Raw genomic sequence first — 24,811 nt, 5'->3', positions numbered from 1 at the left:
CATTGTATTATTCATGGCCAGACGCTTAATCTTTCTAGATTACCAGGGTCTGGAATCTCCAGGCTATTTATTTAGTGCAAATCATCTCCTTTAGGTTTTCTTGATTTATAGTCTGCGATTCATTCACATTAACTGTAGGTTATCATCGCAAGTTCATATTAAATGTTTTTGCCCAAGTTGTGTGGCGTCGCCACATTTGCACAATTGCTATAATCCAATTTACCCTCCTTACTTTTAAAAAAGTAATTACCTGCATCAAATCACGATTGAGTATACAGCTAATGTCTCTCAGCGGAGAGACCTCCACTCTCCAAGATGGATGAATTATCTTAGCAAAGGTGAAATACTAACATGGATCTTAACAAAATGTGTTTACATAATTTGAGAGAAATAAGACTTCACTTGTAAGAATGGAAATGAAAACAAAAGTGTTAGTCTCAGTCTAATTCAAAGCCTATGAATTCATATAAAGTATCACTGACTCAGAGGTTGGAATTACTCCAAAATGACACAATAAGGTGTGATGTTTTACATCTGTGCAGTGGTGAAAATTCACACCTGATATCTTAATGGTTATCATTTCATCAATATTTTTTATTTTACTTAACACGTGGTACATTTTTGTTATCTGACATCTAGTAAACATCCTATATTGCACCCTGATTGTATCGTATTCACTTGTATGGTCTGCAGTGTAGGCAGATATGGTACTGTGTATTGGCCAGTAACTCTCCACTTGAGGTCAGTATTGCCACTGTGGGAAGAAGCTAGTTGTAGGGAAGTGCAGGAAGTCAAGAGTTATTAACCTGAACAAAATACTTTCATTACTTCTTTTGTTTTGAAACTGACTTGACAAACAACCAACCTTTCTAATCAAGGCTAATTGGTTTTGTACATATGGAAGTTGTTTATTTCTATGTCCTCTGAATTGCCATACAACAGTGTAACATGAACCTACATTCAACCTAATCCTTTTTTTAAGGTTTATGACTATAATTGGTTATTGATTTCCTTTTAGTAATTAAAACCGCAAAACAAAGGTCTGTACATTTTCTGATATTTTTGCTCGCAGCTATTTTTATCCTCTCTTCTAATTCATTTCAATTATGTATTGGTATGTGTAGCAAAGATAAACTCATCTGTTGTCTCTACTATTATTTTCTGTGTAGTTTTGTGCTCTGACTAAGAGCTTGTTAAGAGCCTATTCATCAAAATACATCAGTTATCCGTGCCAATTTTACAGTTTGCAAGGCATATTGGTTGGGATTTAGCTAGTCAGCTTGTTAATCTTAGACAAACATGTATAAATTAAATTCTTTAATGTTCTTTTTGTATGCTTTGGAGTGGTTACATGTAATGCAAACTAGCACATTCTGCACAATATCGGATGGGTAATGTAATGTTATTATTGGATATGAGAAAATAGTGTTTGAGACCATTTTTTTTCACAACCAAACCTCACAACCAAAAATTATTAAAATAACATCCTCAATTAAGCTGGTAAAATAACCTGGATTCTTTGTGGCACAGAGAGTGAGTTTGTTTTTACCTTCCTCGGTAATGTTTTGAGAAAAGGAATGTTTCTGATTGATATTCCCTGTGACGTAAAAAATAGCCTAGCTGGTTTGTTTTCGCTTCTGTGCTTATGCTGTGGTCAAAGGCCTTGTGAAAGACAATTTCTCTGCGTCACCAGTGAGTCCTGGCACCAGGATGAAAATCTATGGAAAACGTTGATTGACATTGTTCCTCCCACTTTCCTTGGACTAGTGTGCCTTGAAATGGAGCTGAAGCTACATAATAAAGTCCTTGTTGTGAAGAAATCATAGTGCGGGGGTTTGCATTCCTGAATATTCAATTCAGGCTGCTCTCAGATGTAATACCCAGTACAAATACTGTTCAGCCTCAAGACTGGCAATATTTCATGACTAAATCGTCAGATATGCGTCATGCCATCATGCTTATACATGTTAATTACTTGAATATCATCATATCAGATGGTATGGCATAATTTTGTAGATTTTTGATTGTCTTGAATATCTGAATTGGAAATGACACCTTGACAGTAGCATGTCTCTGTTAAAGTGCTCACTAAATGAGGAAAAGTATGCAAATAGAATGATAAACCTTAAGATCTTTGTTTATCTGATAAGAGGCAAGAGCAAGAGAGCAGTTAGCAAACCAGATTCTAAAACACCTGCAGTTGAGAGACCAAGACAGACGAGAACAGTTTGAAAAACATTATAATAATAAATCTTGGTTGAGAAGGGGTTTTTTTTACACATGAATGATTGTTTTTCTAGATATTTGTAGGTTTAGATCTGACCTACTTTTAATTGTGCCATCGTGAGAAATCCTGAAATTTTGCCATGATGTGAAATCCCCAATTTTCTTGAAGTGACATGAGTTGTGATTTTAAATGGTCTCAGCACTCATGAAGAAATTAATATTAGAAAAATGATCCCATATTCACTAAACAGGACATGGATCACCTCTCATTTGCTAGGATCAGTGATTAATCAAAGACTTTGCATGCAATATTTATATTCCATGGGCCTTTTTCTGATAAGAATACATTTTTTTTTACATCTCTGTGTTGCATATTTGTTGTAGGAAACAGACCTACTAGTCCCTGGGCTAGAGGGAACAATGCACAGCCCACGCCCCGCTTTGCTTGGCTCTTGTAAAATGCTGACCTTCACTCTGTGCTTCCTGGCTATTATTTTCTATAGCTATTTGAATGTACCAGGTGATATGGCAGCACAGATAAATACAGAAGAGTGTGGTTTTGGCCTTTGACTCTCCCCTCAGGGCCTTGCCCTGTTCTCATTCTCAGCCTGGTCACACTGAACCTGTGACATGATGCAGGGCTTTGGTAAAACAGGTGAAGAATACAGAGGTGAGCTGTGATCACAGGGCTCCAGAATTGTAGCTGCTTGATTACAACTGTATTTCTGTAGGTTTTTGCCACAAGCATGCTACACTGTATGTCAATGGCACAATATAGTACATACTCAAAACATCGGTTTGTGGGGCTGAAAACTATTTTAAAGGTTTACAAGAAAATAGCTTCATTTGGACAGTTTGAACCATCAACATTTCAGGATTGTTTTTTTGTTTTTTTTAAAAGAAAGGACTCTCTTCAGAAAGGTGTCAGTCTGTTCTTAGATAGTAGGCCTAATGCTGTTCCACACAGAAAATACCAAGGAACTGAACAACACAGTATGTTACAAGCACCACATCGTTCACATATTCGTGCAAAGTGGTTTTCACCAGGATGGAAAGAGACACTAGATTATTGGGTGCAAAACTGGGCTATAACCTTTGCCATGCCATTTAACTTTGTAATGTCTTAACTATATTACTCAGTTAGCACTTTATTAGATGTAAAATATGTTTTTAGGATTTTGTGTCGGCACTTTTATTTTTAGAAAATGCAAATGGGCAGACATTAGACTCTAAATGTAATGTTTTATTTAATGTGTATATATATATACTCTTTTGGATCCCGTGAGGGAAATTTGGTCTCTGCATTTATCCCAATCCGTGAATTAGTGAAACGCACTCAGCACACAGTGAGGTGAAGCACACACTAATCCCGATGCAGTGAGCTGCCTGCACTAACAGCGGCGCTCGGGGAGCAGTGAGGGGTTAGGTGCCTTGCTCAAGGGCACTTCAGCCGTACCTCCTGGTCGGGGTTCAAACCGGAAAACCTCCGGTTACAAGTCCGAAGCACTAACCAGAAGGCTACGGCTGCCCGTAATGGTTGAAATGTTATGGATAATTTGTAATATCAGCGGCGCAGGAGGCACGGGGGACGTGGGGGATATGTCCCCCGCAGTGCTGAAGAGCTGGCCGTTGTCCCCCTCACTTTTGATAAGGGGAAAAAAGCCTTATGCTATCAGGTACACTAAGGTATGAGCTAGGCTACACCAGGCGCGTAACTGAAGCTTTCCGTTCGCGACGCGTAAAATCCATTTTAGATTAATGGTCTATTTTTTTCGAACGTACGCCCCACTGTCACGTCTGGTGTAGCTACTTCCATTGATTATAATGGAAGCTAATTGTTGCAGCAGACGCAACGGGAACGGAATGCTTCAGTTACGCGCCTGGTGTAGCTCAGCCCTAAATAAATAATAACCTATAGGGTTTGCGCTAACTGTAAAACTCCATTAACAGCATCACATCACTAACCACAGCCATCTACAGTGTAAGACTGCACAATCTCATATTCACTCTGTTGGATATAAGCCAGTTTGTCTACTAACAACCATCATAAAATAATAGGCTACTTGCTTAGTGTAAATCCTCAAATTATGGCTGGGGTCTTTTGCAAAGCACAGCTTCTTTGTTTGAGGCAAGCTGGTAGGCTATTCGAGGCAGGCTTTTTTAATTTCTAACCTGCATTTAGACATGCGTTTGGTTTAGAGCGGCATACCGGTAGGCTATCAAAAGCATAACATTTTCGGTTTGGTTTGGGATTTAATTTACTTTTGGACTGTTTGATTATATTGCTAAATGTTGAGACTGATGGGTACTGAAATCTGGGAGATATTTGATGGTTCACTGTTATGTTTCATGCAGTTGAAAAAGTGTCGGGATTGTGACATTGAAGTGAAACAAGTGCCGCTGTTTATTGCGAGACAAGGCTTCCGTTCATTGAATAGGGGTTATGCTGTAACCTAATAGAAACTTTTTTGCGTAACCAAGTAGCCTAAATTGAGTTATTGTTTAATTATGCATGATTTAGTAGCCTACTTTTTATTAAATTCGTAGGCTGGAATGCCTTGAGTCGCGCAACAATTGTGTTTAAATGTAGTAGGCTAGCGGCTTCAGCCTGGCAATTACCTCGAAAGGGGCGGCAAGAGAGCTTGTGAACGTGTGTTGGAGACCCATGGTAGGAAAACAACTTTTCTTTGCCAACCGTATAGGCTATTAATCCAACCAACAATATAATAAAATATTAAGAAGAGGTGTTATTTCATTGACTTAAATCGAAACAATGTCTTCTAGTGCTGGTGGACTGATGGCAATTGTTGGTATAGGCAATTGTTATAGTACGAGCGAATTAGCCTAGAAAAGGGTCAAAGGTGGAAGTAAATTTGCAAAAGCATATTTGGTATCATTTGAATCGTAATTTTCTGTAGATTAAGAATTTGTGGTGCCTACAGCGCAGATTTGTACCGAAAAAAATATATAGGGCTTTGAATGGAGCATTGCACAATGAGTTTTGGGCCAAAAACGTATGTTAGTACATCTTGATATTAGCTGATATCTCTTAAGCCAATTGAAAGATATTCATCAAACTTGGTCTACTTACCCACTATAAGTTGTCAAAGAGCTGGCAAGACAATTTAGGTCTTGAGGTCAAAGGTCAAGGTTACAAGGAGTCACATAAATAACTCGCATGCAGTATTTGGTTCATATCTCCAAAGCAGACTGATGGATCTTCATTAACTCTAGTACATTTATTGTCTATAGAAGTTAGATGAACTTAGGGACTCAGGGCCATGGGGTCAAAGGTTAAGGTCAGTTTCATCCCCTGACATACAAGGTTATTGACGGTGGAGACATGCTAATCAACATGCCATGTTCAATTCAATTACTGTAAATATAGCATTTTTACATAATTTAGCATATAGACTTGGTTGTTTTTTACATGGGGAGTCCCTATCTACAGCACAATGAGTTCAATACCCCTCCTTTGTATATAAGAATCAAGATTCTGATTGCAATTACTGTAGGCAAATGTGCTTAGCAGTTACATAGCAGTGAAATACTTCCACTAGCATAGTCATGACCTGACCAATATCTCTTTCAATATTGTCCATGCAGTCCTTTCCACAGTACAAGCAGTGCTACTTCCAGCTGTAAATTATATCTTTCTGTGCTGTGGTGACTTTCCATAAGTTAGTATGACTGTTAACTGTGGCCCTTGCTATATTTCACTTCATGGACAAGGTGTATTATAGGTGTATTATAAAATATCAACATCCCATGTTGCTTTTAGAGTATTCTACCATTGGCCCAAATAGTGTGAAATAAATCTAAAATAAATAAATAAAAGTAGAATTGCACATAGCAAGAAGCTGGTCTGAGGGCAGATCTGGCGTTGTGCTCATCTCACAGTTTTCACCATTTTTATCAAAACATATTTTGAAAACAATCAATGGTATTATCTTAATATTCTGGCAAGTTTAAAATATGATGGTCGAAAGTGGGCCAGAGGTGGCGATCCGATATCTGGAAATCTGATCTCACTATGGGTTTGTGTTCACAGTTTGGTCCCCCTCACTTTCAAAATATTTCCTGCACCCCTGTGTAATATGTTAACAGTTTTCATAATCAACTTTGGCCTTTTAGAATGCTTTGCTTTGACAAGGATTGTTTGTCAAGACCATGTCTCCGATATCTCTTGAGACCACAAGCCAGTGGTCTGTACATGATTGTTGTAATGAGTGTTATCAAGGGGAAGGGGATGATTGTCTTTAATGACTGATGTGTAAACTGTACCACTGGCTCTCAGCGTAATTTGAGTTATGCCTTAGGGACATTATAAATCAGTCTCAGTCAACAGCAGTCATCCTTTGCTGTTGCATCCATAAGTCAGTTACAAAACAGAAACAACTTTTGTGTAGCAGCACTTTAAATGGTGTTTCAAATTAATTTGCCAAATATGTTGTTTGCCAAATTTGTGTATAAAGTGACATTTATTTATATAGCACACTTAAAAGCAGAACAATTGACCCAAGGTGCTCACAGAAATAAAATCTAGTAATAAAAACAAAAATATCAGTGAAAAGATTATAATGATAGTAATGATAATGATCAACTGATTATGATTATTGAATAAAAGAAGATACGGTGACTAAAACTACTAGAGCAAAGTGTAAAACAAACTAGATGTACCGCATTACGGTACAAAATATGACCGCTGCTCAGTCCTGTACATCCTTTCCGCGAAAATAAATCCCACTAATCAATCTGTCTCCATTTTTTACTCCATCCCCCACTCTTGAAACTTTTGTGTATGCTTGTTTGGCATGCCTGTGTGTGTGTGTGTGTGTGTGTGTGTGTGTGTGTGTGTGCAGCTGCACAGAAAGTAGCCTACTGGCGCTGAAAAGGTGAATAGATTGTAGAATAGCCAAAGAAGTTGTAGCATTGTTATAAAACCTTTAAAATCTCTAAACAATCACAAGTAGGGCAGTTCATCACAGTTCATCCATTGCAACTGGATTGATGAAAGGTCACTTACACCTGTAGGCTACATTGTATTTGGGAAAAGCAAAAGGTATCAGCATAATGTTTTTTTTATATATATATATATATATATATATATATATATATATATAATTTTTTTTAATTATTTTTGTTATTATTTATTTATTTTTATTTTATTTATTTATTTATTAATAAACAAAAACATCTCTGTCAGTTCCATGCCGTTTTCAACAGCTATCAAAAACAAAGGTCATTTTTGGATAGATGGATTTTTTGTGAATGTTTCTTCTTCTGCATAAGATTTTAGTCATCTTTAGTTCATGTGATACTTTATTGTCAATGCACAAATTAAGTAACAGTAGTCTGAAACGAAATGCTGTTTTACATCTAACCAGTGGTGCAAATAACTGACATGTCCAAATGGGCCTTGATGAAATGCGTCGCTAGACTGTTCATACACATTTTAATGGGCCAAAGTTGAAGAGCTGTTGTCCGTTGTTGTTCGTGCAAATATAGGCTGATTCATGTTCCCTTGCATTGTGTAACTGAGGTCCATGGCTTGTCTGGCTTTCACCAGACCAAGCTCAATCTATTAAGAAATCAAAAAATAAATAGCGGGCAGATCAAGCTGGGTTCACCCAGCCTAGTCCATAGGCGCCCGATATTGTTTAATTTTCCGATTGAGATATCCACGCTTTGGCTATTCTAAATGCAAAAATGCATCAGGGAGTTATGACAAAACTGTAACTAACACACTAGATCCTAATAGAAAGCTGTTAGCTTCCCTAAGCTACAGTTAGGCCTATAAGGTAGGCCTATTTACAACATGAATTGTCAATAGGCTATGCTGGCGACACAAATAAAATCTCCTTTGGAAACCAATGGCTTACGCCTTACAGTATCAAGCGGACTTAAACTGCCATATCGTGCGAAAAGTTGTAATAAAATTCACGCAGCTCCATGAGTCAAGGAAAGCGCGAATGAAGTAGCCACTTCTAAATGGGACCCACTACACAGTAGCTTAAGGTGTGTTGCTAAAGCAGCCATAATGAAATGAAGGTGTCATTGTTTGGATACTTCACACACACGTGCTTTTTAATCTCACAGACTACAACTACCAAGCTGGAATCAAAGCACATCGATTCCCCTCTCACACCCTGCACGCACTTCAAACAAATAAACAGGCATCTCAGTCTCACGCATGTATAGGCAAAACTGTATCAGACTGGTGTAACGTTGGTAAATCTTCCATTGCACAGAATGATTTTTGTAGCACTTGCAACAAATGACAGTCGAAAGATACAATTACTCGGCTTCAAGAAGAAATGGGAATTACATTTCATGTGAACATCGTCCTATCCTTATTAGACGTTCTCTGCGGTAAACTACAGTCCTTGTAGGAAGCGTCCATTGTTTTTCCAACCCACTTTTAACTCCCAACAAAATTACATCTCAATGCAACGATGCGCCATCTAGTAGACAAACGACTACTTATCGCCAATACTGGAAATGCAGCCATGATGATGATGATGATGATGAATATTTGGCTTTCTTTTAATCCTACTGAATTTGTAATTATGTATCGGCCATTCTAATACCGATAGTATGTGCGTACCTGTGTGTGTGTGTGTGCATGTGTATATGTGTGCACCGCCATCTACAGGCCAATGAGTGTACAGTCACTAAATGTACACATAACCTACATTTTTTAGACCCCCCCCCCCCCCCCCCCCATGGATGAAATGAAATTCTACGAAACTTGGCATACCCCCCAGAGAATGCCAGGTCAATCATACACATAAAATTTGGTGCAGTTCTGAACATCTTAACTGAAGATAGGGGCGATTAAAGCAGAATGATATTGCATTTTCATTTTTTACCGGGGGGGGTGCAAATCACAAATGAGTGAGTATGGGCCAGGTTGATGTGGGCCCTTGAGACCAACATACCATAAAAGATTCTTCATCCTCAGTGCCACGGTTCAGGTAGTTATTTAGGAAAAACTGTTTTTTTGCGTTTCTGGGGGCCCACCACGGGGGGGGGGGGGGGAATTTTTCCGTAAAAGTCTAGTGGGGCTACATACCCACCAAATTTCATGTGCACCGGTGTTTCGGTGTCCCGGGTATCGTTGACCAAAAATTCAGGAAGTAGATGACGCGGGAAAAAAAGAAAGAAAAAAAAACTTTGACAATCATTCAATAAGAAAGAGTGAAGTGAAAGGGGGCAGTTAATATATTGCTGAAAATAAAAAAAAAAATAAACAAAGAAGGGGAAAATGAATGGACATTAAATGGCCAGAGAAAATAGATGAGTCTTCTAATTAGATTTAAAGCTACTGATAGTGGGACAGGACATAATTTATATAGGGAGATTAAACAGGTGGGGGCAACAGCAACAGATATTATCATACCTAAGACGTTTCAGTTTTAGTGTAAACTCCAGATTGTCTAATAAATTATGGTGCTTTGTTTCAGATCACCAAAGGTGTTATATGTAACTGTTATACGTATACTGTATACTGTGTCTATTACAGTGCATGAAAATGCACTATTCTGTTATCCGAAGTTTTCATCTTTGTAACGTTTGCACTTTTTAAACTATTCATTAAAAACGATTCAAAATTTCCCCGTAGACTTAACATGGGCGATTATTACATCACAGTACGGCCATTAAGCAATTAGAATCCTGTGCCAGGTGTTCAGACCACCTGCAGCAACTGCCAGTCTCAGGCTGGTGTAGGTTTTTTAACATTCTAAGTTCTGCAACAATTGAAGGTTCTAAAATTCTATGTTGCAGATGTTCTTTAGAACATTCATTTACTCCTTTAAGGGTTAAGCACACAATCTGGCTCTCTTAAGACTACACATCCTGTTCAACTGTTTCCTCTGCCCACAACTGTTTCAAAATAAAATTTCCCTCTACAATAATTCACTATTAAATCATTTAACTATTTACACTATCCAACTATTGAACTGTTCAGCCATTCCAACTGTCAGTTGACATCAACTATGACTCCTGCCAACTGTTTCCTCTGCCCACAACTGTTTCAAAATAAAATTCTTCACTAGAATAATTCAAGTCAAGTCAAGTCAACTTTATTTCTATAGCACATTTAAAAACAACGGAGTTGAACCAAAGTGCTTACAAACAAACAAAACAATGACAATGGTACAACAACAATAATAACATGGGGGGGGGGGGGGTAAATAAATAAATTATAAAAATAATAAACAAATTAGTCAAAAATAAAATAATGTGTGTGTGTGTGGGGGGGGGGGGGTATTAAGGTAGATTAAAAGCTTGGGAGAAAATGAAAGTCTTTATTGACTTAAAGCAGTCAATGGTTGGAGAGGACTGTACAGGTATATGTACAGGTAGACTATTCCAAAATTGGGGGGCAACAACAGAGAAGGCTCTATCACCCTTGGTTTTAAGGCGTGTTTTGGGGATACAGAGAAGATTCTGAGATGAAGACCTAAGTGATCTTGGAGCGCTGTATGGAATTAGTAGGTCACCTATGTAACTAGGTGCCAAACCACTGAGGGCTTTGAAGACAAAAAGTCTTTTTTAAAATTAGTCTAATTTTAAAATTAACTCTGTGCGCCACAGGTAACCAGTGCAGATTAGCCAACACAGGAGTTATATGCTCACGTTTCTTAGAGCCACTTAATAATCTAGCTGTTGCATTTTGAACTAGCTGAAGTATTTTGAACTAGCTGAAGTCTGTTGAGAGTGGAGTGGAGTGCAATAATCTAGTCTAGATGTTATGAAAGCATGTATAAGAGTTTCAAGATCGGAAAAGGACAGAAAGGGCTTCAGTTTTGCAATGGTTCTTAACTGGAAAAAGCTGCCTTTGACCACACTGTTTACTTGCTTATTAAAATTTAAAGAGGAGTCAAAGAAAACCCAGAGATTCTTGACTTCACTGTGGCTGTTTGCAGAGAGAGGTCCTAGTGCATTTTTCAAGATAGAAACATCACTTAGAGGGCCAAAAATAATTATATCAGTTTTACTTTTGTTCAGTTGAAGAACATGTCTTGCCATCCAGCGTTTGACGTCACTGAGACAGGTTAAAAATATTCTCCAATGAACAATTGCCATCAGCGTTAACAGGCAGGTAAAACTGAGTGTCATCTGCATAGCAGTGATACTGAATGTTATACTTTTTAAAAATTGAGCCAAGGGGTAGCATATAAAGAGAGAATAAAAGAGGGCCCAAAATGGAACCCTGAGAAACACCACACTTTATAGGGGCAGAGGAAGAGGAGAAATTGCCTAAACTAACTGAAAATGATCTATCACTAAGATGAGAAGAGAACCATTGCAAAGCAGAACCCTGGAGACCAACTTCATCCTCCAAGCGTTTTAATAGGATGTTATGGTCGATGGTGTCAAATGCTGCACTCAGATCAAGAAGCACCAAGAGGGCGCAAGATCCAGAGTCAACTGCTAAGAGAATGTCGTTTTGGACTTTAAGCAAGGCCGATTCAGTGCTGTGCAGAGATCTAAAACCTGACTTTTGTCACTTATATTGAACTCACTCAGATAAGAAGAAACCTGAGAGAGGACAACCTTTTCTTTAATTCATTATTAAATAATTTAAATATTTACACTATTTAACTGTTCAGCCATTCCAACTGTCAGTTTTCATCAACTTTTACCCCCGTCAACTTTTTTTTCTATCTGACCTCCATCTTTGTGCTTGGATTATATTTTAAACAATATTTGGTTACACTTTACTTGACAGTATCGACATAAGAGTGACATGACACTGTCATGAACGTGTCATAAAGAAGTCATAACAAGTTAGAGTTAGGATTAAGGTAGGTTAAGGTTTAGGTTTAGGGTTCATGTGTCATGACCGTGTCATGTCACTCTTATGTCGATACTGTCAAGTAAAGTGTTACCCAGTATTTAACAATATTTTACTTAGCAGCCATTTTTGCATTTTCATGCACAGGTGATTCCCTGGAATTACATGTTCTAGTTTTCTAATTCAGTTTCATGATGCATTGTCATGTGTAGGAGAGAGAAATAAATGTGACTTTCCAGCTGCTCTTGAACTTTGCATGGCAGGCCTGTTGGCCTGAAAGGATGCTTGAAAAAGCATGCACACATTCACAGACACACATGCACACATGAGTGCTCTGGTAAGAGTATATCATGCATACCTACAAACATAGACATAGACACAGAGATTAACATGTTTTTGTGTTTGTTGTTTTCTAGGTCGTCTCTATTCTATGCAGACAGGCATGAAACTGGACAGTAAGAGCCCAGAATGCAGGAAATTTCTTGTTAAACTAATGGATCAATTGGAAATGGTAAGAAATGTCTTCAACACATACAAAGGTTTAGGCCTGATATCAACTGTAGGGACTAGTGATATATTTGTTCAATTTGTGATCCAATCTAAACATGTTCAGTGGTAATTTCGACAGCCATTTTAAATGTAGTCGTGGTCTTGCATAGCCTGGGTGAACCTAGATGAACCTGTTAGCAATTCACTCTGCAAACCAATCACAACCGCTTATCTGATGACAGACACAGTACAGTTAGCATCACTGTTCAACACAACCAGTTATATGATTTGGATGTGCATTTTCTTTGGAATTGAGTAAACAACTGCATTTAAAACCTTCCGAAAAGACTGGGTAAGAGTTTAATGCACCAGTTTAAGTTTAATTTCATTGTTTACCTCCCTTGGAAATCAGAAGTGGTCTGGTGTTAGCCAGGCTTGGTCTTCCAATGACTGTAATACAAATTAACTTGTCATATTTTCCTGAAGCACTAAGCACACTGTCATTAAGAACATATAATTTTGTCTAGTTTTAGTGTGGCTGCAACAATTTATCAATTAACTATTACATTTATCACCAGTTATTTTGTTAATTAACCAATCTGGAGTCATTTGTAAGAGAGAAAAACTGAAGTAACTGATTCCAGCTTCCAAATCAGTGATGGTAAGCTGAATATCTCTTAGGTATTAACAAATCAGAGCATTCAAGGACCTTTGGTTTTTAGAAAGATTTACATGTATTGAATTAAATGCTGTATCCTAGTTGGATGTATTGAATGGCTATTTACCATATTAATACTAAATATTGCCAAATACATGCATCTGAACAGATGTCAGACATATCCTATACTTCGGTTGACTATTGAGCTGTCAAGCTAGATTGGTTAGGATAGGCTCCCTGGTACTGATATTTGGCAAACATTTTTTACTGAGGTTTGCTATGTGGCTGATACAATTGTAATATTAAACTGAGATACCATTAGTTAGAACGTCCAGTTTCCTTGAAATCTCGGTTCTCCAAGCTTACTTAACGGTAACTATTTCCCCCCCCCCCCAAATATACACTATAATGATGTTAAACTCCTAGTGGTATAGGTAGGGAATTTCACGCAGCAGCCAATCAACAACCAAGCATATTTACTGTCAAAAACAAAGTCACAAACAAATCAACCTTTGCGCCCAAATAACACCACCAACAGACCAGATTTGAAGAGTATTTCACTGGGGTTATCAAGCAGGCACCTTCCTTAATGGGTGGTTCATTGAATTAGGCCCATGACTCCTCCAGAAGTGCTCAACAGTTGTATCTGGTGTCTCACAAAGCCCCTCATGTGAGCACTGACAAATACCAACAAACTCTTCAGTCCGTGATCCAATCAGCAACATATGCAAACAAAACGCAAACCCTTAATGAGGGCACCAATAAATACCATTTGTCTTTGTTACTGTGACCGTTTATGATCCAATCAGCAACATACATACCAAACAACATCATAAATCCTTCAGTCATTCCTCTTCATTGCTGTGGCTGTTTATGATCCGATCAGCAACATACCCAACCGACATGCAAGCCCTTGATAGTGGCACCAACAACTACCACTCTAGAAACATAGCGCCAAAATTCCAGATCTTAGTCAATTCAAGTTACAACATGACCCCCAAGGAGTCTGTGAGCACCATAGCCATTGACTTGCTTTTTCAGCAGCCTCCAACAACAGCTTTTTGTTTTACAGCTCCTTTCAGTGACCGTCCTTGAAAACCAAAATCTAGCACAAGTGTTGTGGCTGACTTTGCTACAACGCCTTTAGTACCTATCTCCACTGGTCTTGTGTGTGCTTGCCAGCCACTCTCTCTAACCTCTGCTACCAGCTCTGCATACTTTTTCCTTTCAAAGGCTTCCTCAATCACATCTTCAAAGGGAATAGTTATCTTGATAAAGTAGATACTCTCACTCTCTGAATGCAAAGCCATATCTGGTCTCAAAGTACACTGTGGAACTTGTAGTTGCCTTCCAACAACCACTAGGAGTTTCCTATTCTGTGCTTTGCCCCATCTTCTTGTATTGAGTCAGACTAGTTTTACAACTTTATCGGGAACTACAATTGAATCCAACTTTTAATTCAACTCACCAAGGTCATATCTAGAATTGCTTTGGTTTAACGGTCTGATGCTGGTGCTAGAGTTTGTCATGTTGTCATGTTCGGAATTGACAAAATACAGAGAGCATAATATTTTGGCCAAATTACATTGTGGATTTGTAGTTCTTGCACCACGGTTGTAAACAAAAGAGCTAAATGGCCAAAAAATTGGACTGTTGCTGTAAACATTCAAGGCACTTTAAAGTCTTTTTAGTTTCTCCTAGGGAAAGACCCTATAGCATTAGTACCTATATTTGCATATATGATTTTCAATTATAGGCCATATATGAGCATACCAGCTGCAATGGTAGGCTCGTTAGCGACTAAAATGATCAAAAGCTGCAGAGTGTTTTATAAAATAACATTCAGGCCTCAATTTCATTGCTGGAGCATGACCTAAAGTTAATTCTGTAGATGATTTTGCATGAGCATAATAACATGAACATGAACCTAATTTCATAACAAAAGTTAGGGGCCTCAGTGTTAAGGCCAATAAGGCATCAACTATCTAGTAAAGCAAGTTGCTGGTCACGGGTGAACACTTTCGAAAATCAAAAGTTCTTCTAGTAACTTTTCTGAGGCTTGGTTTTGGAGGAAGTTTGGTGAAGATCAAACAACATTTGTGACCTGTGAAAATTTTGTTTAGCTTTCGATAAAATCCAATATGGCGGAAAAACAACAAGGATTAGTGACGCCGCTTCAATTTCCACACTACACCGGTTCCTGCTGGAAAATTTCAGACTTGGAACGGTGTCAATATTGTAAAAGCACTAGGAGCAGGAGCTGGCCCAAAAAACAGGTGAATACGAATAATAAAAATAAGGAAAACTTAAGAACGATAGTCAGGGCGCCTTAAAATTTGAGAGAGTGAACCAGTAAATTTGAGACATGTGCAACCAGTAAATTTGCCTCCTTTTTAAACACGTTAAACGTGGAAGGGGCGCGTCAATGAATCCTGAATCTGTGGCAGGCCAATGAGTGTGAGAAGGATAGAGAATGGCCACTGTAATGTGTGGCGGGGGAGGGTCCTAGAGATAATTGAGCGCGCGTGAACGTCTGTGGGAAAGAGACAGGTATCACAACCTGCTACGTGCATCTGAACAGTAAGCAAGCGTACTATTGACTCGTTCTTCCGACCTGCGGCTAGTGTACTAGTGCCAGAGTTTACAATGTCACAATCGGATGATGATTCAGAGTCAGAAGTTTTTGTGGCGAAAAAGGCCCCAACCAACCATTTTTGCGAGAATTCAGTTGGTAGAGGTACTGTAAGGAGACGAACTCCATGAACTGCGAATGTTGCAGTCACTACCCCAGAACTTCAGGGAACAAGAAGTTTGCCGACAGTGCAGGCACTTCGCAGTTTAAACACAATACACTAGTTAAAGGTACTCTGCCACATTACTTTGTGGTAATGTCTGAAGTTCTACCATGGACTCTGTAACATTTTTACATGTGGAAAACATGCCTTAGTTACCTTGTTTCAAGTTTAAGTCCTAAGTCAAGTTTAAGTTCAAGTCCTTGTTTCCTTGTACCGACAATACTCTGTGACCTCGATCAACAAGGCTCGATTTTCAAAATTGCCAGAGTTTTCCTTTAACTACAATTTATAGTTAAGGTTAAGGGGTTGGATTTGGTTAAGGCGATGTTCAGTAATTGTTCAAAAACAATTTTACATTATGAACTTGAATCTTAACAGATGATCTGGGCAAGGGAAGATTTCAATTTTAAGTCATTATCATAATTATCAAAGGACTGAAATGGTGCAGTAGCTATAGTGGGAACTCAGGGTAGGAATTTCATGGCGGCCACGACGGCCATGGCCGTCGTAGCCCCTTGCGTTGGCCGTGACGCCCCTTTGAAAATCAGAGGTTTACAGGCCACGGTGGCCTTGGTGCCCTCTTCTTTAAATATTCTGCTTTGCGTCCTACTAATAGCGATATATATTTAGCCTATGGCCTGTCAAAATAATCTTAGCATTCACAGCGCAAATTATGCAGTGGAGAAAGTGACAGCGCAAGAAAGAAAGTGCGTCCAAATTAACCCATTCTTCTCAGTTGAACTAGCCTACTCACGAAGTAGCCTACTCATCACACAGACATCACAAGTATCACATGAGAAGAGCTTTTTCTCAGCTTTTAAATGATGTTAGCCGCTAATTGCTGTGGTGAACGGTTCGCGAGAAAAGTAAATAATATCATTCAATTTAATCATAAATTCTACTGAAGGTTTTGCGTCCATCTCCCTACCCATTCATCTCGGTGGAATACTTCACAAACCCTTCGTTTAACATATGACAAACCATATATCAGAATAAACAGCAGACCTTACCGAACAGAACGGTGTAGGTGTAAAGCAGTCCCCTGTACAGTTAGCTGTTCCAGACTAATCCCGTTTTGAATTTGCAGTGAATTTCAACATACATGGGGCCATCCTTAAAAATATTTTCGTTTGCCGTAACCCGACCGACCCTGTCAATTTAGAACCGACCCACATATTTATTTTTTCCCCTTTTAGTCCGACCGACTTGCCGGTTGTAAAACTTGCGTTAAGACCGACCGATTTTTTTTTTACTCTAAACAACCAATACAAATAAAATACTATTTATTTTAGTAGGCCTAAGTATTGTGAATATAAATTGCCTACATACAAACGTAGGCTCTCTTAAATAAAACCCTGTGGCGTCATCTGTACACCATTGGTTTACGCATGTCACACTATGGCCTATACGCTTCGTTTCATTCACACAAACATCTCGACAACGCTCATTACTTGGCACGAAGTTCTGGAAGAACTGTGCCCAGATCTTTTCCCATTCCTTGTCACCTCTAGTCTAACGGTGACCGTGTTGAAGAATTGAAATTGGTTGTGGTCTATTCAGTATTTCTCAAAATATGGGTCCGCAAGACTGATGGTCCGCGGAGTCGTGGAGTGAAATTAGGCCCGGTTCTTCGTCTGATCATTTTCTGCGAAGTTGATAAAGATACCGAGGGCCGACAAAAAAAAGAAAACAAACGTTTCTGCTATCGATGTCATTAAACATGGAGCCATACAATAAAGTGGTGGTATGAGCGTTCATTCAATGCAGGCGTCTGCGCGAGAGAAACTGAAAATAATCAATAACGTTGGTATCAAAGCTTCGCTTCAACCTGTTGAATGCTATTTAATTGTTTAACGACACTTGATAGAACGACGTGGATTTTTGGAACTTCCATAGAAACAGAGCAGAGACTGTATAATACACTGTATAGCACTGAGTATTGTATAGTCAAATTTGAATATAACGTGGCCAAAAGCTATTGTAGCCTTCTTTCTATCTGTTAAAGATCAACAGATCAGTGATTTACGCCTATCTGCTCGCCAAAAAAGCTGGTATTGTGTTTCCTGAATCCTTACATTCAGGCATTCAAATTAAACTTCATTAAAAAACATGTATTTTTTTTCTCCATACCAATGTATGATGCTTGCATGAGGGAAACATCCCAAAACAATAGCACCCATATAATTGTTGCTGTTTTGAGAAGTATTTCTTTTCTTATGCAAGCATCATGCAACCATGCAAAAGTAATGAAACTAATTATATCTTACATTACTAAAGCAGTCCTCTGATGTGCATGTCACAAAATATTTAAGTGAAAGTGCATGTATAACAATCTAGGCATAATAATGATTGTGATAATGATAATGACAATTTGATTTGGAGGGAGTGGGGTTGGGTACGTGTAGATGAGCCTTATGGCCCCAAAGTCTGCCATGACTGGGCCTCAGGTCAAAGAAGTTTGAGAAAGGCTGGTCTACATAACCTGCATCAGATTGAGGTTTGCAGTGATGCGCCTGAAGGCACGGGTTGAGGACCCAGTCAGTTACGTCACAATATGCACAATTGTTTAAATTCATACCTACGTAATCACCATGACCAAAATTGTACTTTTTTTTTTACTTTGAATCTTGGAAAAAAAAAAAAAATTGACCTACCTACCGACCCATTTTTTTATTTTTTTGGCTGTTACTGCAAACAAGAATATTTTTAAGGATGGCCTGGATGTCTCCAAATTTGGGATTTAAGTTTTACACTGTGTTTAAATTGTTCAACATTATTTGGAACGGGCCAAATACAAAATAAATATTACAAATGTCGCCTAGAAATCGGTAAATCAGAGGACAGCTGACTATAAGAGTTTGTGAAAGTAGCCTTAATGATCACAAAATGCTAAGCATGCATCTAGGCTATTTGAGTTTCTTAAAGCTGAGCTGTTCAATACATGATTTCATAACAGGCCAAATACAAAATAAATGTTAAATATAGCCTAGATATCTGAAAATATTAGATGATCAAATGATTTACAGTTATATGTAATATGTCATGTTTTATGTTTTTGTAAAGTTTCATACAGTGATGCAGGTCTACTGCAGTGAATACAACTTTGATCATTTTTATAGCATACTACTGTATAGTTAACTTTGGCCTTTGTGCCCCCCCACCAAATATGCCCAACTGAAGGCCAAGTGGCCTTGCCCCTAAAATGGTGAAATTCCAAGCCTGTGGGAACTGGAAGTAGTTATATATATGGCCATTTAATGTACAAAGTATCAATAATAATAAAGTATTACAATAATGTAATTTGAGCTCCCCAGGAACAAGATATATTGTTATACCTCTGTTTGTTGTAACTCCATCTAACACTAAATTATTATACATTGGGCTGGGTTTCCATATACTGTAGATGGGATGTTCCGTTTAGCTATCCCACATACCATTTTTGTCCAAATAATGCAACCATACCTCGTTTTATGCTTAATATCTTCATGTTAATAAGCTGTGGATACCTCAAATATTGGCACAACATTAATAAAGTACTGTATGTGGAGACAGAATACGGATTTGATGCTATGTGGGTTGAGAAATTAGTTTATACTGTAATACCCTCAATATCACTCATTTTCTTCTGAATCTAGGGGCTTGAGTGTTAAAAAAACAAAGACAAAGAAAATATGAAGACATTTAAAATTGAACTAAAATATATTGCTGGTCTTTATTTTGGGACCTAAACAATATGTAGACAAACTCTGAGCAAATTCTGAAATGGTATGGCAACCATTTTTCTGATTCTGTCTGATTTGAAACCGTATAACCCTTAAGTGTTTTGTCAATAGATTCTCATTGTGGAATTGTACAGCACAGGATTTGTGGATTCTGTGTTACGTATTGATTTATAATACTGACAACGAAAACACAACAATGGTTACAAAGAAAATGGTGTCTTTCAAGATAAAATCGCAATCAGACTCAGTCTTTACTAAGCTCTGGGAAAAAACCCTAGTTTGTCTCCTTTGACTAAAGATGAAACGAAGACACCCATGTTCCGCTTCCTAGTTATATCAAGAGTTCAAAAGACAGGCTTTATTGGTGTTCTTAAAAGGGGCCAGCAAGCTGTGCCTGACCACTGTTTTTGTTTATGCTCAGGTATTTTTATAGACATTTTGGGACCAATTAGGTCGGCTTAAGGATTTGAAGCAGCCTTTATTTCAGCAGTGGTGACATTTACTGGTTTAAATGTTATAGTAACAGGAAGCCTTAGCTTCCATACAAGGGTGCATATCCAGGCAGAATGCTGTAAAAACAAATTGGGTCGGGTTTCTGTAACCTTAGCCTCCTTGTTGCCTGTGCAGTGTTTAAAAGGAAAGGCATCATACAAAACTTAAGTGTATGGCTTACTCAAACAACTGTTCCACCTTTTGTAGCAGTCAGCTGTTTGACCGGCAACATTTAACATTCAGTGTAAAAACACAAACCTTTCACAACATCACCTTAGATCTTCAGAATAATTATACTTACTTTTTGAGCTTTCCAATCCAGTTTGCACTTAATCAGAAAAAGCAACAAAATCACATTCTCCCACTTGCATTCTCCTTTTTCCACATTCAGTCATTTTCCACATTTTTTGCACACAAGTGATGTATTGTGTCATGTATGGCCCCTTTCTAAAAGATTCATTGAGATTTCATTAAAGCATGAACAGTGAGCCCATTCATACGTCCTCAGTCCACCTGTTGAAATGTAATCAGTATTTGCTTTACAGATTTTACAAGGAAACCTGAAGCTCTCTACCAGACTGTAACATCTCACGTCTCAGAGAGTGCCTCTCTTGAATTATAGAGGAGTGGAGTTTTGGGTGCAAGTAACTTCAAACCATATGATAGGCCTAGAATATACCAACAGTTCAATCTTTAGAGCTCAAACATACTTCAATCTTTAAAAAAGTGAATTATCTCATTAATCAGTGTATCTTATTTACCAGCTATTTATTTAGTTGTTGTTGTTGTTGGTTTGTGTGCACTGTATAATCATTAAGATCGATTCAATCAGTTAACATAATCCAAGGAAAAGTGCAAAACATTAATTTTATTTGACTTCACAGTTGATTGTGAGGTTCTCAAAGGCTAAAGAAATCCTGACACTGTTTTTAAAAGCAAGTGAGACTAGAATGTCTTCTGCTTTATCATGGGATATGTATTGTGGAATAACTAACACTTGTGAAATCAACTAGGCTGTGAGACAGTTTAGGCCAGATATAGCAACCTAGACACCCCATTGTCAGCTAAATTATATTGGGTTGAATATATCAACACATCTGCCATATTGTAGCACTCAAGATTTGCTCTATATATGATATGTGTATTGAGAGAATGCAGACTTTCCTATAAAATAATAAACCATAACTTGTATAAAAAAATATAGAATAATGATGTGCTTTCAAGGTGAGATATTACTGGGCCATAATTCTACACCCACTGAAAAATGTATAATGAATTATGAATAGCCTCATTTTCAGATGTTTGTATACGTATGCTAAGAGAGGTCACAAAATTCGGGAATACACATCCAAAGTTGAATAGCAATCCAAAGTATAACTGTACTCATACTTGACAATGAACTACTTCAAAGCATCACAACATGTGTGTGCTGTGACATCTCCACGTATGACTGGAAGCCTGTGGATCTCAAATATACAGGGAACATAAGACATCAGAGTATCTGATATCTGGAATTTGTTGTTCTAAAATACATTTTTGAAACTTTCGGGATTTGTTAGCTAAAAGCTGGTATGCCGATCTCTGCAGTGAATGTCTCTGACATAACTTTCACTAAAAACATGTGATTTGCTTATGGGTAGATAAAACTTGTTTTAGAGCTGTATGTGCATTTACTAGCCTGACGTTGTCATACTCAAATTCTAGTCAGAATATGAGTCTGATACTGCTCCATTGGGACGTACTTATGGGGCGTGTTTCAACCGATACAGCGGGGGAATGCCTCTGCACTAAATTGGATAGACCTAACCAATCGGAATAGCTTACCGTGAGATGTAGGAAGAACTTTTACTGTCGGAATAGCTTACCTTGAGATGTAGGAAGAACTTTTACTGTCTATGGGAAGAACACACAAACCATCTGTCTTCTCCACAAATGCCTTAACATTGTTTTCTGGTCTTGTGTAAAAGTTATTGTGCCGTCAATATCTCCTACAACACTCGTTAGCGAAATCTAAGAGATACATAGCAGGGTAGGCTATTAGGAAAAACTAATATTTCCCCTCCGTTTTTAAAAATAATTCCGTTGAACACCGATATGCTACAAACATGTTATAAACAGCTAGGGAAGGCTGTCGCAAATCCCTCGAACAGGTGGTCAATCAGAGATTTCAAACGAACGAGGGAACAACATGTCACAATGCAACACGCTGTTTTCCCTTGATAAAAGTTAAACCATGAGTTTTCCCACATCTCAACTTTGGCCAAAGTTTTCAGAAATAATCGTTTTCAGTGATAAAACCTCATTGAAATAATATGCATTTTTCCATATGGGGTCTTAGAAGCCATCTGTCCCCTTACAGCCACAACATTTTTGTGGCAAACAAAATCAACCTAAGCGTGCTTTGATGACGTGATACACGAGGCACTGTTGCTCACCTGTCCATCATCGTAAAGCCTGCTTTGATTGGTCCGAACTGCTCTGGTTTGAGCATAGTTGCTCCACAACGGAGCAATGCCAGACCGATCTTCCCGACCTCAAATGTTGTGGGCGGGACTAAGTTCGGCTGGCACCCAGGCTATGGATTTACTTCATTCAAATGCAAATGATATCGGCCATGTTTCAGAGGGAGGTAAGAAACAAGATTATACTAACGTGTGCATTTTCTCCATCCTGTAGATGAAGAAAGAATTGAGTGATAATGAATCCATCACTCAGGAGATTGTTGGCCATGCTCACATTGAAAATTATGCCTTAAAAATGTTCCTCTATGCTGATAATGAAGATCGATCAGGACGCTTTCACAAGTAAGAGTTCTTTCCACTATTTGCTGTGTTCTGCACACAAACTTAATTAAAGATACATTGACCTTAACATATTTGTGACATCTGTTTACATGGGGTACGATCTATTTCGATCAGGTGCTTTCAAGCACTTTAGAATCTTTGATCGGAATAGCCGTTGTTACCTACTTTTCCTTGAGAAGATAAAGCAGTCAATCCGAATGACCGTATGTACGGCTGTTCATTCAGAATAGTAGCAGACTACACAATCTCTTTCATTCCGATTAAAATTCTGATCGGATCAGGAATTTTCATTCAGACTAAAAAAAAATTCAGAGAAGTGTTTATACGACAATTTTTATTCCGAATGAGCCGTTATTCCGTTTCTAATGGAATGGACGTGTCCATGTAAACGTGGCTACTGACTTTTACTGAGAAGAAATGTGTACGGACAAACATGATTATGAAGTAGGCCTACTGTTGTCACAATGGCAAAATTATTTTTTCGATACCGATACCGGTGCCAAGGGAAGAGTTTCAATTTTGATACTTTTTTGATTTTTTAAACATTTGATTTGGGGGCCCCCACCACCTTGACCCCATCAGTAATATTGAACATTGTGTGATCATTCACATCAGTGGCCCCTTAGACTTTGACCGACCCTCCACACACGCACGCACCGCACGCAAACACACACACACACACACACACAGAAAGTGATGGCTTATGTCATAGGTTTCTATTTCATATTTTGAAATTCATTTAGGCCCTAAACTTTAGATATTTTGTTAATAATTTATGGTATCTAATGCATAATTACTAATAGCTAAAAAACATGTATTCATATTGAGCCGAAACGGTACGGGCGTCATGGTTCGGTGCATTAATTTACACAGAGAATTCACGGTATAAAAATAAATAAAACTTGCACGCAAATTAATTAATGCAATGCGGAACTACTGTTAGATACACAAGTTCTTTAGGGACACCTAATCTGTAGTCCCGCTTTAGCTATGTGAGGCCGAGCCGAGGTCCACCTATGTAGGTTACAGTTTTTTGTCAGTTCGATGGTCGAGTGAGTCAGTCAGAGATAGCACCCACAAGAGAGGTCTCTTTAGGATCGCAAGTTTTGGAAAACTTCGGTTTCCCGTCAGTTACAGTAGTACAGGCGAGAGAGTGGTGGATAAGACTGTGTGATGGCGTTGTTTCATCAGTTGTTGGGTATGTGAATGGAAATACATTGAACATGCTAACGTACAGTACATACGACTCCATCACCCAGATGTAGGTCTACCAATCACTGGAACGAGACAAGAAACATCTCCCTGCAGTGCTTCAACAGCCTTTAGACAAAGATTACTAAGGCGGAGCAAGATATTTCATCAGGAGCCACTTCCGGGAACCCGAATCGCACGAGGGGGGGTCAAAATCCCCCTTTATGCAGAGCAGAGGCAGCGACTGCTCCATTGAAGTCTATGGGCATAGCTCAGAATTTCACCACATATGCTAAGGTCTTGGTTCTATAGAGTTAGGAATGTGAATTTCGGGCACATTTTCATGATCCTCAAATCCTTCTGAACATTTCAGGTACATTTTTAGCATTTTTGAGCATTCCAGTCTGGAGAAAATCGACCTTATATCAGGTGTGCGCCGGTTATTTATGCAGCTGCTGTTGGCCGGTTGCAACGTACGCTCGTCAATACGTCATCGACACGCCTCTTTATGCAGACAGGATTCGATCCCCATTTTGCGCCCATAGACATGAACTACGACGAAGTATCTTGCTCCGCCTTAACAATCTTTGCTTTAGATACACATATAAATAGGGCTAAAACCTATGGTT

The 24,811-nt window shown here is 38.4% G+C and overlaps 1 protein-coding gene across 2 annotated transcripts in view; it reads left to right on the top strand.

Moving 5' to 3' along the window:
• The window catches only part of vta1 (vesicle (multivesicular body) trafficking 1), a 48,080-nt gene that overhangs the window by 14,226 nt on the left and 9,043 nt on the right, over positions 1-24,811 (top strand). For both annotated transcript variants that reach the window (XM_042095035.1, XM_042095034.1), the window contains exons 2-3: positions 12,448-12,542; positions 22,864-22,991. In XM_042095035.1, coding sequence (XP_041950969.1) covers positions 12,448-12,542; positions 22,864-22,991 — 223 coding nt within the window. The remainder of the gene's footprint in view (positions 1-12,447; positions 12,543-22,863; positions 22,992-24,811) is intronic.

The sequence above is a fragment of the Alosa sapidissima genome, chromosome 6 (assembly GCF_018492685.1).
Source record: "Alosa sapidissima isolate fAloSap1 chromosome 6, fAloSap1.pri, whole genome shotgun sequence".
Taxonomy (NCBI): domain Eukaryota; kingdom Metazoa; phylum Chordata; class Actinopteri; order Clupeiformes; family Clupeidae; genus Alosa; species Alosa sapidissima.
Note: the sequence above shows the minus strand (reverse complement) of the source record. Positions and strands in the feature narration are given on the sequence as shown.